This window comes from Sinohyriopsis cumingii, chromosome 18 (assembly GCF_028554795.1).
Source record: "Sinohyriopsis cumingii isolate HCF-2022 chromosome 18, ASM2855479v2, whole genome shotgun sequence".
Classification (NCBI taxonomy): domain Eukaryota; kingdom Metazoa; phylum Mollusca; class Bivalvia; order Unionida; family Unionidae; genus Sinohyriopsis; species Sinohyriopsis cumingii.
This window is the reverse complement of record NC_142978.1, coordinates 103,223,064-103,241,114: the sequence shown is the minus strand read 5'-3', so window position 1 is coordinate 103,241,114 and position 18,051 is coordinate 103,223,064. Positions and strand designations below refer to the sequence as shown.

Here is an 18,051-nt window from a genome sequence, read left to right as displayed (position 1 = left end):
TAGCATTCTACAAGCCAAGTTCTGACACCTGTTAAAATTTTTCTTGCAAGCAGTTGTGAATCATTGAATGGAAAAGGAAGAGATTAGCTTATATTTTTAATAGGTTTCAAATGATAGTGACAATAACCTACTTAACAGGGCTCTAAGACATTTATATTTAAAATGAATTACCCTCAAAAACATGCATTTATATCGGGTTATTTCTTCCTTTTTCTTTTTGTGTTCCAACTATGTTGACAGAATTCTTAATGCTTTAATTTGTATCACTCTAAATAAATTTCACTGTCAGAATCAGTAGTGTATTGTAATATAAAAACTGCATAAACATTTTGGAAGGAACTATATTTCTACAATGACAATCGCTCTAAGAAATGTGTTGTCGTCTAAGAAAGAAACTTTAGTGTTAATGTCGCTATGTAAAATGTTATGAAATTTTGGGGAAATATTAAAAGCCATTTCAGTGACCATTACTACACATTGACCCTACTCCACCTCCACGAAGAAAAGTGATTGGCAGGCTCTTCAGACGAGCATTTTAGTAATGGTACCAAATCATAATTCGCTGAAACTAAATAAAAACTAATGGAAAGGAAATAGTGTTTACCTGGAAAAGCAAATCTTATTCCACTTGGCTTGAGTAAAGATATCTTTGGTGCAGGCAAACTCATCACAGTAGACCATAAAAACGCAATTAAAATTATCCTCCCCATGATGTTGACCTTTAGAAGAAAAAAAACTATCAGATAATAATAACAATAATAATAGCAATAGGATGGACTCAGTTAATATACGTATCTCTATTCTTCCTTTAAGCCTTCTAGTGAAACGTTATCATTGAAAAGACAAGCACATTTACTGCACGTTTGTCCATGAGCACCCAAGGTGAGGTCACAAAAGTTGACAATAATGAAATATGACTGTGACCTATAAGAGAGAGCATTTGAGTTATTGCGCAGACATTAAATAGCTACGTCTCATAGCCCTTTCTCAAAGTATATTAGAGTAAACATGCTGAACTAGTATCGGTGACCATGAACTTTACGATAATACATTGGCTGTGATTCCCGAGATCCATCAACTGAAGGCACAAGTATACAATGTTTCATAACTGTACCGCAGAGTTTAGGATATAAAGCAGAAAGCAAATAACCTTCATGTATTAGACCGTGACCTTGACCTTGAGGATCTGATTCCAACTCTGGAGTCCAACATGCTTTCTGGTGGCGATATATAAATATAGCTTAGTTTCATCGATATGTGTTAAATTCCTCTTAGATTCGGAAAATGTGCAAAGGAGTCGTGATTTTAACCTTGAAAATATGATTATTACGACGAATAGTTATAAAATTCTGAATATTATTGCGATGTATAAGTTCTTGTTAGTGAAAGGTGCGTCAGTGCATTCGCCCAAACTATTCCATATGCACGTCTACACACTTTCTCAGTCTGATTATCTAATTATTATATGTTATTTTGTATTCACTTTTATTCTAGATGACTTGTATGCGGACGGGTGGCTCGTTTGCGTTCCACAACTTTTGGCAACACTCTGTTAGCAGAACAATGCCCAGTGGCACAAGCAGGGCCAAGCACAGATACCTTGGCAATCGTGTCTTTTGCATCGAAAAAAATATAATGGGCACATAATTCCATAAACAGTCCGACTATGTCGAGCGATTTGTGGTCTCGGCTTGTTTTCTCCGAGCCTAATATTTTTTGTTGAGTCGGATTCCAAAAAGTAAATCCATGTTTAATTACGCCATCGTCTTTATAAAGCGTCTCTGATTGCTCTTTTTATTTAGTGAGTAACTGTTTGACGATTTCACCCGAGTTTGTTTTTGATCAACCGTCAAGAAATGAAGAAACCATCTTGCACAAACCTTCTGAGCTGCTAATGATCCTTCAATATATTAAACACAGCTGACGAATTTATGCCTGTGATAATATAAATATTGTTAACTATGCATCGAATATCTTCATCAATTGTCCCTTTTACTGTGAACACTTCCTTCTCACTAAGCGTTAACAATGGTCTTTCATAACGGGGGCCATTTCCTTGGATTGCACAATATGACATAATTATATCAGGAAACTTTATCTATGTCGGTCTTGATATCAGTTTACAGCGCTCGGGCTCTCGGATTTCAAAGAATGTCTTTCTCATTTTCCTATGTTACACGTCAAACATAAATCTGCACGTGTCTGGTATTAAGCTTGTACTGACAGATTCAAAAAATATTAATGTTATTACAAAATATTCAGAACTTTGTAAATAACCCTCGTATTTAGTCACACCAAGTTTTAGTTCCTTAATATCAAATGGATCTAAATCTAAAAAGGTGGAAAGGGAAGTAAAATGGAAAATCAACATATTTCACCATGCAATTGACCTTGAATTTATGACTCTCAGTGTATCACGTGACATGCATGCTGGCTGTTACATTTATGTACACTAAGTTAAGTCCGTCTGACAGCGCTAAAATTCAAAAATGGAATGGAAAGTGTGTGGCTTTCCCTCGAGATTAAGAAAGAACTCCATTATAATCATACTTACGCACAAGTATACAACTTTATATCTCTTATGGTATGACGGCGGCTGTCTCATACCATATAAAAACCTTTTTATAGCAGTAACTAATAACATTAAAACAAAGGAAATGAAATAAAATCAAGTCACAAAGTCGAATCAATCCAGAAAACATGAGCACTATTTGATTTAAATGTAAACATGCAATTTGAAAAATGTTTCAGAAAACAATTAATTGTTTTATTTTTCTTCTTCTTCAAATATATTTATAGTAGATTCTTTAAGTTTTATATTTGTAAGACAGTTTTCACTTTGTGGAACAAAATTATACAGCAGGTCGTATTAAATTGAGCTGATATTGTTTCGATGTTGGCAGCAGGTCGTATTAAAATGAGTTGAGATTTGTTCGATGTTGGTTGTGTTTAGAATGTAAGACATATCTACTAGCATGATATTTTTTATACACTATAATATGGTCGTCGTTCCCTGACTTTCCTTTCAAGAGGTCCAAATGTGAGACAAAATGAGAGCGTCTTCTTCTGTGAAAACATATGAGCTAGCTATGGTACATAAACAAAATATGTAGATGAGTTTGGTAAACCGAAGATTTTAATTTACGTTTATAGGCTGGTGTCAAGTAATCATTTCCCTCAGAAAGAAGTAGCAATAGGCACACTAACAGGATATTTTTGACAAGTGGAGAAACGAAAGATGTTAATATAAAATCGGAAAGAACGTGGCGGTCACACAGTAAAAATAAATTAAATGATAGTCTCCCTTGTGATATTGCAGGTACATTGTACGGACGGGGACTTAAAGCGTATTACTAGAGAAATCTCAGGCGATAACGCGACTTTGACTTCTCAAACAATGCCATTATCGTCACGTCATCCTACGATATCTCTCTGGTGCTCCACTCGCGCTGTGAGCGATAAGAGATTGTGTCCCAAAATGCGACCCCAAAGTTACATAGAGACATGCTGGCAGGTTATGTGAAAAGATAAGAGAGGAAGGGGCTAGAATATGTGTGCCAAGATAGTTCTTGTTCCCAAATAGTTCCGAGGAAAACTCTCTTGCTCTTATTTGTAGAAACTATACTTTAGTATACCCTTCATTTCAGTTGCAACCAAGTTGTGTTATGATGACAGAAGAACAAATATACTGGTGGAAAGAAACTCTCAACCTGATCTCGCTCACATCCCCGTTAAGTGATCGTTGTCGGTTTTCTTATAGAAAAAAAAACATACTAGAAATGACATATTAAAAAAATTGAAGAATAAGGATTTCACACGTTACTCTCATTACAACTCCAGGATTCGCGGTACTATTGATATGGAAAAGTGAGAATCAGTCTAGAAATGGATGAAGATAAAATAGAGCATATACTGATTTGGCTGGCCAGGATTGGTTGATAATGAAAGTAAGATTTTAGTAAAATGAACCTGCGGAGAGCTTATCATAGTCGTAACTAAAACAAAACAGAGACATTGCTTATTGATGGCATTGCAGCTCTTTTAGAGAGCTGAGTTTGGAAAATTCATTACTGAAACTAGCACCTGAATCTTTGATGCGGAATTGAAAGCACGTTTTTCAGACACATGCAGATCTAGAAAATGCCGAGGCTCATAATGTTTTCTTTACACATGCACTCTCATCAAGGATTTGTATGTACTGATTAATCTAGGGTTTGATTATTAGGATATAGAAATTTAGACTTACAGAATTGTTTATATCACGGTGTTTGCATAGGTTTACTGTAGGAACAGAATTAGTACCGTGAGTCCTCCAACAACAATGACATCTTATTACAAGTCTTAGCTGATCTGACTGGCAGATAGATAAATGCCGTCTTCGCATTCAAGGAAACCCATTACTAAATAGCTTACATGCCGTAAGAGACCGACCATTACTATTTTCTAAGGGGAGCGAGCGGGGGGCCTGTGGGTTTCTATCGAGCGAGATATCTATTTTTCTTTAGCTGCAGGATATAAAAAAAAATAAACTAATATGATGAATGTAATATGTTTGGTTATAAAATTGGAGCAAGAATTTTATTTTCAAGCCTTTTGAGGGTTGGAAATTTTTAAAGTTGTCAGTCCCCACCCTCGAAGATTAAATAATAACTAAGTGATCAAACGGTGTCCGTAATGCAGAAATGTTCCATACTCAACACTGACTTCCCTCGAATTTGCATATTACCTGAATTGAAAAAGACTACATATGGCAAACCATGTACAAGGGACAACAACTTCACACATTAATGAGGAATCTGACGAAAACTCTGCCCGTCCAATATAATGACTACATATATTATACATTATTGATTAACATTTATAACCCCTTTCAACTAATTATATATATATATATATATATATATATATATATATATATATATATATATATATATATATATATATAACTCTTTGCAACAATTTATATACATCTATAACGCCTTGCAACTAATTGTGCACATCTATAACGCATTGCAATTAATTTTATACATCTATAACGCCTTGCAACTAATTATATACATCTGTAACGCATTGCAATTAATTTTATACATCTATAACGTTCTGCAACTAATTATGTACATCTGTAACGCCTAGCACATACGTGTATACATCTATAACGCCTTGCAACTAATTATATACATCTGTAACACCTTGCAACTAATTATATGTTTCTATAAACCTTTACAATTAATTATATACATCTATAACGCCTTACAACTAACTATATACATATATAATGACTTGCAACTAATTAACCGCTCCTACGGCCTAGTTGTTAGAGCGTCCTCTCGGATATGGGGTGGTCGTAGGTTCGATCCCCGGCCGTGTAATACCAAAGACTTACAAAATTGGTACTAACAGCTGCCTCGCTTGGCGCTCAGCATTAAGAGGTTAGTGTTAGGACTAGTCGGCCTAGTGTCAGGATAATGTGACTGGGTGGGACATCATGCTACACGTCTGCGGAATGATGCCCCAGCGCTAGACACCACTATAAACTGCCACACTGCAGACATCTTTGCGATAGGTCTGAAACATTGTTAAAGCTATATTGCAAATCCATATCACACACACACACACACCTTGCAACTAATTATATAACTCTATAAAGCCTTACAACAAATTATATGCATCTATAACGCCTTACAACTAATTATATATGTATATAATACCTTACAACTAATTATATACATCTATAGAGCCTTACAACTAATTATATACGTATATAATACCTTATAACTAATTATATACATCTATAAAGCCTTACAACAAATTATATGCATCTATAACGCCTTACAACTAATTATATATGTATATAATACCTTACAAATAATTATATACATCTATAGAGCCTTACAACTAATTATATACGTATATAATACCTTACAACTAATTATATACATCTATAAAGCCTTACAACAAATTATATACATCTATAGAGCCTTACAACTAATTATATATGTATATAATACCTTACAACTAATTATATACATCTATAGAGCCTTACAACTAATTATATATGTATATAATACCTTACAACTAATTATATACATCTATTGAGCCTTACCACCAACGTTTCCAGGTCCCAATAACTAATCTTTAAAGAAGTTCTTTGGTTGTTTTTAAATCAAAATAATAACAAATTGGTTACGGCATCTTGTATCTCCATGCTCCACTCAAATCACTTGCTAAACATGATACACACATGGTGACGTTCTTATAATCTGTTATCTCGTTATACATATTATATATTATCAGAAACATTTCTTGCAAAGTTTGCGAATGCCCAGAAAAAGCTGTAACAAAAATGGTATGAACATTTGAATTTAGTAAAGAAAGAAAGGAAGATTATAAACGAAGAAAGAAACGAGCGGACGGATGAAACAGCCAAGAAACCCCAAAATACAAAACTGAGAGAACAAAGAAAGAAAGGAAGATTATAAACAAAGAAAGAATTTAGCGGACGGATGAAACAGCCAAGAAACCCCAAAATACAAAACTGAGAGAACAAAGAAAGAAAGGAAGATTATAAACAAAGAAACAAACGAGCGGACGGATGAAACAGCGAAGAAAACCCAAAATACAAAACAGAGAGAACAAAGAAAGAAAGGAAGATTATAAACAAAGAAACAAACGAGCGGACGGATGAAACAGCCAAGAAAACCCAAAATACAAAACAGAGAGAACAAAGAAAGAAAGGAAGATTATAAACAAAGAAACAAACGAGCGGACGGATGAAACAGCTAAGAAACCCCAAAATACAAAACTGAGAGAACAAAGAAAGAAAGATGAGAAACAAAGAAACAAACGAGCGGACGTATACAACAGCCAAAAAAAACCCAAAAATACAAAACAGAGAGAACAGAAAGAAACAAGAAAATTATACATTCGTTAAACTTAATACGCATTTGAATCAGCTTTAGTATATTCCATCTCTAACTTAAAATACCAAATACCTAACTGTGAGAATACATTTGTTTTCCAGTTGAATTGTACTGGGACGTTCTTAAACTGAAATGTAGAGGGCACAATATCACAAAAGAATTAAAAGCATGCAATCTCATATATCCTCAAATTATTAATGACAAGCTGCATTCATTCCATTTTGAAAATGTCATTTTACCAAGTTTAAATTGGAGAATTCGTATGAAAAGAGATTTGCGATTGTTTGAAAATGTTACATTCATTTTGCAAAGTACCTACCTGTTTTGTGCAAATTAGCTGAGGGGGATCAGTCGGCACTTCAGTAATAACACCGTTTTATATATCTGGCTATCAGGAAGGTCAGTGGGTTCAGTCAAACCTTTCAATTGTATGGAGATAAGAAACTACGCACTGGATTGTCAGATTGACACTGGGGTTACGGCCTAGATACATTCATTACATCACGTATGAAAACCATTTGATATTAATTCTAAAACAAGGACAACTTCATAACCATGTGACATTCTAATGACAAAAAGCAAGATTCAGTATATGATTAACACATAATAATACCCCTCCCACACACACACACACACGCACACAGATTCAAAAGCTTTAGATCCGCATCTGTGCATATCTGATAAGTAACACTATAACGAGGGAGATCCATGTTTCCCCACTGAAAAAATAAGAAATCATCATTGGTTCACCATACATTGTATGCATCAAATGTGATTCCATGCATACGTATACCAACAGCTTCAAAGAGCTGCTACCAAGTCACCAGATACATGGGGTTCAGTGTCACTGCATGTCTAATCTGTCATTTATGTTGACGCATAGGTAATCCTGTGATTGATTGCTAACAATTCTAAAAACCGAGAATGTCTCGAAACCTTGTAATAAATCGTCTCCGAAGCAATTATACTAATACTGGCTGAAAGTGGTCTCTTCTGGCATTCTTTTAATTTACTTTTTTTAAACATATTTTATGTGGTACTTTTTGAGAACGATTGACTATAGTGAAACTGTGAATAATAGGATCTGAGTTTGGCATAATAGCCATTAACTTCATATAAATGCGTTTTCCCAGTTCAGTTCTATAATATGTACATAACATAATATTGGTACTTTTATACAAAATTAAAGAAAATTAGCTGAATTCAGCAAGTTTCTCCCTAATATGGACACGACCTTTATAATCTCTGCGCTAGATTGTGTGACAGGGTTGCACACTCAGTCATCCAAAGTGAAATCACAAAAGGTTATGTCCTTGTTAGTGTCGCATAACAAATCTCAGGCTGGAACCCGAGCTCGGCTGTTTTTCTGATTTCTTGACCAGGTATGTTGACCAAAAAGTGCCTTGTACTTTATAGCATAATTAATATTTGTTGATAAATATAGTCAGGAAAGCATATAATTGTATTACTTAAAATGCGGATACATTTTTCATCTTCAAATAGATGTAATCGATGATAGTGGCTGTAACCAATGAAAAGTATTTTATCTTATCATCTCTCTCTCTCTCTCTCTCTCTCTCTCTCTCTCTCTCTCAGCAATTGCTAACTTTATAATTTTGTGAAACAAACAGTTACAGTTTTGATGTATGACTTCGTTTCGTTCACAATTGAATTTTGTTATTAAATAATTATGAAGACTGCCTATTTGTTGTTGCTCTGGTAATTACGTAATTATGAAACTACATTTTTATTACATTTATTGCTGTGTCCAAAACATGTGAACTTAAAATAACATCTTGATATGGCAGATGACGGGCAATGAAGGTAGGACGGTCTATATGTTCCAATGTTACAGAAGTTACGGACACGTGGAACGTGTATGATAATTTTTTCTTTCATTTGACCTTGAATTCAAGGCTGGCTTCCATCTAGGCAGAGCATGAACCGACCCAGTTCTTATCTCTATCGATATCCTTTTAGCCGCTACCATTGATAGTCCCCTTGTACCAAATGTGCCACGACAAATCTGTATATTGAACATTGTCCTCAGCAAATTAGTGTGTGTGTGTTATTTGGTTTTTTAACGTTATTTTACCGATTTTTCAGTCATATCGCTTTGATGTCTGCATTATGGCAGTTTATATTGATATCTAGCACGGCGGCATTATGCCGCAGACATGTAGCATTAAGTCCCACCCAGTCAGATTAATTTGACACCAGACCGACCAGTCCTAACACTAACCTCCTAATTCCTGCTTTTCGTCGCAAACAAGAAAAATATATAAATTCATAAGGGCCGTGTTGAGGTTTAGCAAATATGGTTTAAAACAACTCCATGAAGCTAAATATTCTCCTGCAATCAAAACCCTCTCATTATGTTGAGCAAGTCTTTAATTAGTCAGTAAATTAGGACAGTGTTAAACTTTGAATGAAATAATAGAAAGAAGCTAACTTCTCAAAGGTTAGACAACTGGATAAACTATTTGCTTGAAATAATCAAAGATAAATTATGAAAACTAACACTTACAAAAATATTTCGCTTACATATTTCTCTTGCGAAAAGTGTCTCTTTTGACCGCCTATCAAGCCAAATCACACGTTCGTCGAAGCATTAGTTCTGACAGCCATAAAGCGGCAATGATAAGGCAGGGGGATACATGTACAACGCAGAGGACAAGAAAAAAATGTTAAGAACAGTCACAGACTTGAACATATGATTATTACTAAATTTGAAAAGCTTATAATATTATGTTTGCGGACGCAGAAAATGTAAATAAAGAATAAATAGTGTGACATATATAATGTCATTTCGGGTTTGCTTTAAAGCGATAGTGAGAAAACACTTTGCCAAGTTCCCTCTAGGCATTACTGACGCAAGATACACAATTTTCACATATGCCGACATAAAGCTGACGTCAACGCCATTGACGTTCAGAATCGTCTGAGATGTCATTGCCCAACGATATGGCTAAAGACGGATGTGGAGTGAAATTACAAAAACTACTTGAATACGTATATATATATATATATATATATATATATATATATATATATATATATATATATATATATATATATATATATATATATTAATTGTCTTGCATTCATAAAATGTTAGGTTTGCTTTCATTTAGTTTAGAGCGGTAAAATTAATTGTAGACGTGTCATAAAGGGAGCACTCAAAATAAAACAGAACACGAAGACAATGTTTGTAACCCTCTGTATAATGTATACATTAACCATATGCTACATGACTCAAAGCGACTTCCTCTTTGTAGCTACTTCCAACCCTGGAAATCTATGGCCGGGCTGAGACTGCTCACTGGAGATTGTGCTAGCCAGGGAGTCCTGCCACAAGGGCGGACATTCCAGGGACATCCTAAGAACATAAGGACACGGGTACCACTGTCACGTGAACGGCTTAGTTAAGGCCGAGTTTTAAGACTGCTCAAAGGTTATTGTTGTTGTGGTTTTAAACGCCATTTTTCAGCACACGATAGGCTATGCATGGCGGCCAGTATTAATAGTGGAGGAAGAACCCTTTAAAACCCCGGAAAGAACCACCGACCCACGAGAAGCTACTGGTAAGCTTTCTCAGGTACCCACATTCGCCGAAACCTAGACTCGAACCCACGCAGACAGAGGTGAGATGGCAGTGATCCGTAACGGAGAGCGCTTTAGACCACTCGGCCAATCTGGGCCCCTTTGCTCAAAGGAGTTGTGCTAGCCAGGGAAGTCATAAGATTAACCTTATAATTCACCATACAATGGAAAAGCGCACCCACGCAGTGAAGACACCATTGGAGGGCGTAAATACTCAGTGAACAGTAATTCAGTGCAGAAGCATTAGTAAACATAAAATGCTCCCTAGCACTTAAAAAATAAATATGTAAGAACGGCTTAACAGTAGCTGTATGTTTTATATTTCTCTTGTGCACTATTTGTATTCATCATAATCATCCAATTAAATCATCCAATTAAATCATCTAAATAAATCATCCAATTAAATCATCAAAATTTTGTGCCTGTTGTCGCTGTTCTCCACAAGTAGCATTCTGACCATTAATGTGTCCATTCTGTAATAGCGCATGTGTACTAATTTATTTAAGTTGCGACAACTTAGGAAAGTTTTCTAAAATTAAGAAATTCATCGAATTGTTTGTCATATGGCAACTGGTAGATGAAATAGAATATGTCCTTTTCCAGCTAAAGAAAGAAAGTGTCCTCTTTGTAATTTTTGAAGACACAAATCACGTTATAACTGAGTGCCAATGTTTATTATATGTGTTTTATTTGGAACGTACAGTGAAACAAAATCTTATACTGAAAGTCCACTCCCAACTGATTAACGTATATGCAGATCTTCGAACGATAAAATACATGCATTTCACTAAATTTCTAGATTTTTATGTCTTCGTCTAGTTTTATGAATTATTTAATAGCATTTATTATGTACTTGCCATGGCCAATTAGCTTTAGGCAGTAACCTTCATCATCGATACGAAGTTATTATCTTGATGCTATTTCGTTTTAATTTCAACATACGAGGCTTTGTTGATTAAAAGCAATGGACATTATTTAGGACTTTTTTTTAACAACGACACCGGAAGTCCAATTGCTTACACTAATAAGTCAATGATGGGAATCCCCAATGGTAACACGACATGATATAATCTTCAGATGTTAGTTCAGAAAGAGTGATTTCAAAATAACTCTGCGTATTATGTAAATCGGAAATTCGCATCGTGTGTACTTGAATTCGTTTCAACTCATATCCTGGAAGCGATTCTGTGTCGTACCTGCATTAAGGAACGGCTAGAGTAAGAAACTGTGCTTAATTCTTTTTTATTAATATTGTCCATTTCGGGTCCCAAACACGTGTGAGCTAGGAATGTAATTTCTACCTCAGCATTATCAGTCGATCTCTAAAAGTGTCCTTGAAAAAGATTAACATTAAACTACCATACGGACAGTTAGTTTATAAACTGAATAAATAAATTATTGATACATTATGCGCTTAATTTATCTGATATCACCATAAGTTTGAGTATTTTAACTCCATAACAGGGCCCTGATCAAGAGTCTTTTCTGTACGTCCTACCATTCTCTTCATCAAGAGTGACGTTTGGAGGAAAGTAACTCGTGTGCATACCAGATTTCCACATCTTATTTGTATGAAGTTTTTGGTATATATCCATAAACGATAAGCCAGATCATGTGTCCCATCTAACTTTTCAAAAGTTGATTTACCTTTTCAGAATTACTGTCTTACTAATCAGTTAATCATGAAATTCACACTTGTTTTTGTTGTCTTATTCAACCTGCATCCTTGTGTGCATCCCAAGAGTTTAATGTTCTAAACAAAACTCATTGCAAACTTCACATTTCGCTGCTTTGTGGTGTTATGTATATTCGATTTATCTTGTATTTGATTCAATTTAATTGTTTGTAAATTTTAAAATCATTTTATTTTAATTTCATTACATATCATAGTAATGTAATCTTGTTTATTTGATTTAGCATTTTTCAGAAAATTCAGTTTGTCCTGACTCTTTTCATAAATACCTAATAATAGAAACATTGTTTCTATTTTTGACTTAGTCCGGACCTTGGTTCAGAAATCACTGAGACAAGTAAACAACTTTCTATTTTTTATTGTCTGAGTAAAATTATTGTTTTTTTTATCGAGATCATACTGGGAGTACACGACTCCAGATGTAAGCAGTCTATATTTCGCAATTTTTGGTTTTCCGAAATTGAGCAGTAGTTAGATTTAATAATGATGTTTATAGAGATATTTCTAATTTCGGGCTTTTACCATGGACACTGGAAAATGCTTCGTTGTTATCAGTTTAGAGTTGCATTTTAATTTTTATTTAAATTATTTGGTTTCCAAAAGGTCGATTCATTTTCCCGGAAATATTTGAGTGCTCATACAGAATTCTTGGACAAAGACATTTCTTTAAATTTTATTTGGAATTCAAACACGGGAATATTATTTTCTGTGGTTTACAAAGATCTCTAAACACAGCAGCGCAATACTGACTACAGTATACCTCATCGCCTTCCATTTGGAAGTTTTCCTCCGGATTCGAAATTGAATTTATTAGAACATTTCATTACAAGGACTTCTAAAATTGAATTCGTGGATTATTCTTGGATAAGTTCTGGATTTGAATTTTTAAAACCGTAAAATCATATTTTTTCATTTTTACATTGTTTATCCAGGGAAATATACTATTTGTTAAATTTTTCAAAGCTTGTTATTTTCACTCTTTCTATGATACCGTTTATTACAGCATAAACAGCGTCGAACAGGAAAATGATAATGAGATCACCTGTTTGTTTCAAACGGCCATTAGTGTAACTAAAGCTACTGAAGTACCTGTCTGTTATTTCATTAAAAATGGAATTCTCATGATAACATGGAGACCGAACGAGGTACCTGCTGGTGATGTGCTGTCAGTGAACTATCAAATTGTACTTCCAAAACCTTACAGACAGGAAATACTTAGTCTGGCCCATGAAACTCCTTTGGCTGGCCATTTAGGGATTAATACGGCTTATCACATTATCTTGACCCACTTCTATTGGCCAAAAATCAAATGTGATGTTTGTAAATACTGTAGATCTTGTCATAAATGTCAACTGGTAGGAAAACACAATCAGAAGATATCTTGGCTCATCTGCAACCTGTTACTACATTTGACGAACCATTTAGTAGAATTATGGTAGATTGTGTTGGTCCCTTACCTAAAACCAAGTCAGGTAGCCAATACCTGTTGACCATTATGCGTGCGTTAACAAGGTTTCAAGAGGCAATTACTTAGAAAAATATTAAATCTAAAACAATAGTAAAAGCTAGGAGAAAGATTTTTTATTACTCAATTTCGCATTCCCTAATCTGTCCAACCGGGTCAAAGGTAAAATTTTAGGTCCGGAACTTTCCAGTCTATTATGCTTGGATTTGGCATTCAGCAGCTCAATAAAAAAATGAAATTATGGTTCGACAGAACTACAATGGAGAGAACTGTTGAGACTTGTAATAGAGTTGTCTCTCTTGCTCATTCTTCAAAATTTCTTCAGATTAGATATTACGGCCCTTACAAAGTTAGGAAGAAAAAGAATGAGCTAAATTATAATATTAATGCTCCTGGTAACTAAATAAATTATAGAAGTACCAGTATATTGAAGGAGATAGCCAGGGTAAACATGCAGTTTATTTAGTTGTACCTGTCCCACTCAGTGAAGATTTAAGTGAAGGACTATCACCGGATTCTAATAATGCTGGAGTGACAAATCTTCGGAATTCAGAATTAAGGAAAGATCTGGACCAGAAACTTTCACATTTGCAACAGCAAGACAGAAATGAACTTAAACAGTTATTTGTTGAATATGAGCACTTATTTTCAGATGTACAAGATCAAGAACAATTTCCATGAAGTTGAAATTGCAAATTCCAAACCTGTGAAACAGCACCTGTACAGGATGAACCCTCTGAAACAGGAATACTTGAAAAAAGAAATTTAATATTTCCCGGAGAATGATTTCATGGATCCCAGTACAATTGTACCATCCATTCTTGTTCCAAAACCAGATAAAACTTTCCGTATGTGCACTGATTATAGGAAGGCGAATCATGTGACAAAAAAACAGATTTATTTCAATTACCAAGAATCGATGTCTGTATTGATAAGATCGGGAATGCCAATTACGTCACTAGATATGACCTTCTGAGAGGAATTTGACAAATTCAACTGACGGAAAGAGCGAAGGAAGTTTCGGCATTCGTGATTCCAGATGGACTTCATCAATATAAAGTAATGCCGTTTGGCATGAAATGGCCATCAAGTACTTTTCAACGTCTCATGAATTTGATCACCTGTGGTCTAGACAATTGTGATGCTTACATCGATGATGTAATCATCTACGACACTTGGAAAGAATATTTAGCAGCAATTATCTGACAGACTCACAGATGCACATTTGACAAATAATTTATCCAAAAGCGAGTTCTGCCGTGCTAGTACAACTTTTCTAGGACATATCGTGGGACATGGACAAGTTAAACCAATAGATGCTAAGGTCAAAGCTATCTCTGAATTCCATAATCATATTAATAAAAAGCAGCTGATTCGGGTTTTAGGTATGACTGGATACGATCGGAAATTTTGATCCAATTGTTCTATAATTGCGTAACCCCTGACAAATTTATTGAGTAAGAAAAACAAATACTTTTATACTGAAAAATGTCAGCAGGCTTTTGATAAGTTATAAGCCATATTTAAAAGCGCGCCAGTTCTTACAGCTCTAATTTTCAGCCAATCATTTAAACTCTCTGCTGATGCAAGTGACGTTGGGGTTGGAGCAGTTTTGATTCAAGAAGACGAAAACGATATTCATCCTCCACTGTGCTATGTTTCTACGAAATTAAGTAAGCAACAATGAAATTATTCAACAATCGAGAAGTAGTTTGCTTTGATATTGGCAATGCAACATTTTGAAGTTTACATTAGTGTAGCTCCTTCTTCGATTATTGTGTTTAGTGGCCACTACCCCCTTACTTTCATCGGCAAGATGAAAAATACAAATCAAAGACTACTAAGGTAGAGTTTGTCGTTACAGGAATATAATATTGACACCAAGCACATCAAGGGAAAAATATACTTTAACAGTAGATGCACGTTCCCGTGTTTACCAATGTATTATTTCATGTGCATTGTGTGAAATTTATTATAGTTCTTTTTAACCTAATGTATAATTAAAATATGGCAAAAAGAAAGATGTATCATATAAATCTTTCTTTTTCGTTAGGTGGGAGTGTTATGTGTATTTGAGTTAATTTATATATGATTTAATTTAATTTTTGTAAATTTTGAAATCTTTTGTTTTTTAATTTCATTACATGTCAAAGTAATGTAATCTTGTTTCCCTCATTTAGCAGTTCAGTTTGACCTGACTCTTTTCATAAACACATGATAATAGAAACACTGTTTCTATTTGTGACTTAGTTCACGACCTTGATTCAGAAACCACTGAGACAAGTAAACAACTTTTTATTCTTATTTTATTCTCGGAGTAAAATGGTTGGTTTTTATCAAAGTCATACTGGGAGTACTTGATTCTAGATGTAAACAGCCTGTGTTTCGCAATTCTTGGTTTTCCGAAATTGAGCAGTAGTTAGATTTAATAGTGATGTTTAGAGAGATATGTCTAACTTTGGACTTTTACCATGGACACTGGAAAATGCTTCGTTGTGATCAGTTTGGAGTTACATTTTAATTTTTATTCAAATTATTTGGATTCTAAAAGATCAATTCTTTTTCCTGGAAATATTTCAGTGCTCATACAGAATTATTGGACAAAAACATTCCTTTAAATTTTATCAAACACGGGAATATTATTTTCTGTGGTTCACAAAAAAACATGTAAACACATCAGCATTATACTGACCACAGTTTACGTCATCGCCTTTCATTTTGGAGCTTTCGTCTCGTGACTCGAGCTTGAATTCATTAGAACATTTCATTACAAGGACTTCTTAAATTGAATTTGTGGATCATTTTTGGATTATTTCTGGATTTGATTTCTTAAAACCGTTCCTTCCTATTTTTCATTTTTACATTATTGTTCCAGAGAAATAAATTTTTGTTAAATTTTTCAAAGCTTGTTGTTTTCACCATCTCTATGTTACTGTTTATCAGAGCCTAAACACTTAACAGTGGTCAGTATACATTATATTGCATACTTCAAACTTGCTATTTTTTTTTCTTCTTTTCAAATGTATGATGATTTTGAATACTTCAAGTTTGTGTTTATTTTCTAAAATGTATCATTATATGCTTGTAGCAACACTGCCAACAAATATTTTTTTGCAAAGGTCACATTTTAAGGTTTTCACTGGTTTGTGTTCAACAAACATTTTATTTCATACTTCACATATGTACGCTTTGTTCTAAAAATGTATAATAATAAATTTAATAGCTGCAATTACTGAACCTGGCGCTATTACGTAGCTAACCTATTTTCGTGCCGAAAACTTGCTGTCCGTTCGATGTGAATACATTCTCCCACAGAGTGGAGAAAATCATAATGACCTTTCGCACTCAACTCTTATTTTGCACATCACTCTTTAGGTCGCGCGGTTATATGCAGGAGTTAGATATTTTTCGCGGACGTAATATGGTGTAGACCTCTGCCAAAACTGTCACCAGGATATCCATACAAGCTGCTTTTTGCTTCTAGTCGTTGCACCCTCCCATTATCTTAGTTTCGCACGGCAACGACGGGTTGCACCCATCTCATAGGGAAATAGAACATTGTGACAGAGGTTACGCCCTCCAACTACGGAGTTGGAACACTGCAACCACGGGTTGCGCCCTCCCATTAGGGAGGCCGAGCACTGTTACGCATCTCAGAGTTGTGCTTCTCTCTAGGGCCCATTGTTATGACATAATATGGGGCTAAGAGACACATCAACCTTCTAATAATGGACCTCTCCATCTATGGTGTGTGCAACTCTATTTCTCTGTTTTTGATCAGTTCGACTAAAGCAACAGCCTGGCCACATAAGTGACAAATTCAGCTACGCAATAGCGGCATGTTAAGTAATTGCTGCTATTAAAATGTAGTTTGTTTTTTCAAGGGGGATTAATTGTAATTATACACTACTTACCTGCCGATATTGCCGAATGCCCACCCTCTAACCCGCTCTGATGTCTTGCGTAAGTATCGTCAGTGAAAAGATGATAAAGAACATCTAACTTCTGCATATAACCACGTGACATGTAAAGTAATTTTCAAAATAAGAGAGTTAAGTGCAAACGTTCGTTCTAACCTTTTCTCCACTGTTGTGGGATGTAATCACATCGAACAGACGAATGATTTTCGGCATAAAGGTAGGTTAGCCACGCAATAGTGGCATGTTAGTATTGCATATTTGAATTTAGTTTTTACCCACCCCCTACCCCACCCCAAAAACCCCAAGCCAAACCAAAAACAAACAACTGCATTTTAGTTGCTGGACTCTCAACAAACGTTATATTGCACAGATAATACTCACGTATTTCATGTGCTTATATCATTAAAATAACACTGATTTCTTGAAGTAATAATAATTTATTTGGTTCGT

The 18,051-nt window shown here is 34.8% G+C and overlaps 1 protein-coding gene across 1 annotated transcript in view; it reads right to left on the bottom strand.

Annotated features, from left to right (window-relative positions):
• LOC149777622 (beta-1,3-glucan-binding protein-like) overlaps positions 1 to 7,280 on the bottom strand; it is a 38,489-nt gene extending 31,209 nt beyond the window's left edge. The window contains exons 1-2 of the mRNA XM_089942276.1: positions 7,240 to 7,280; positions 605 to 719 (exon numbers count right to left, since the gene is read on the bottom strand). Of these exons, the coding sequence (XP_089798402.1) occupies positions 605 to 710 (106 nt within the window). The 5' untranslated portion in view covers positions 711 to 719; positions 7,240 to 7,280. The remainder of the gene's footprint in view (positions 1 to 604; positions 720 to 7,239) is intronic.
• Between the last annotated feature and the right edge of the window lie 10,771 nt (positions 7,281 to 18,051).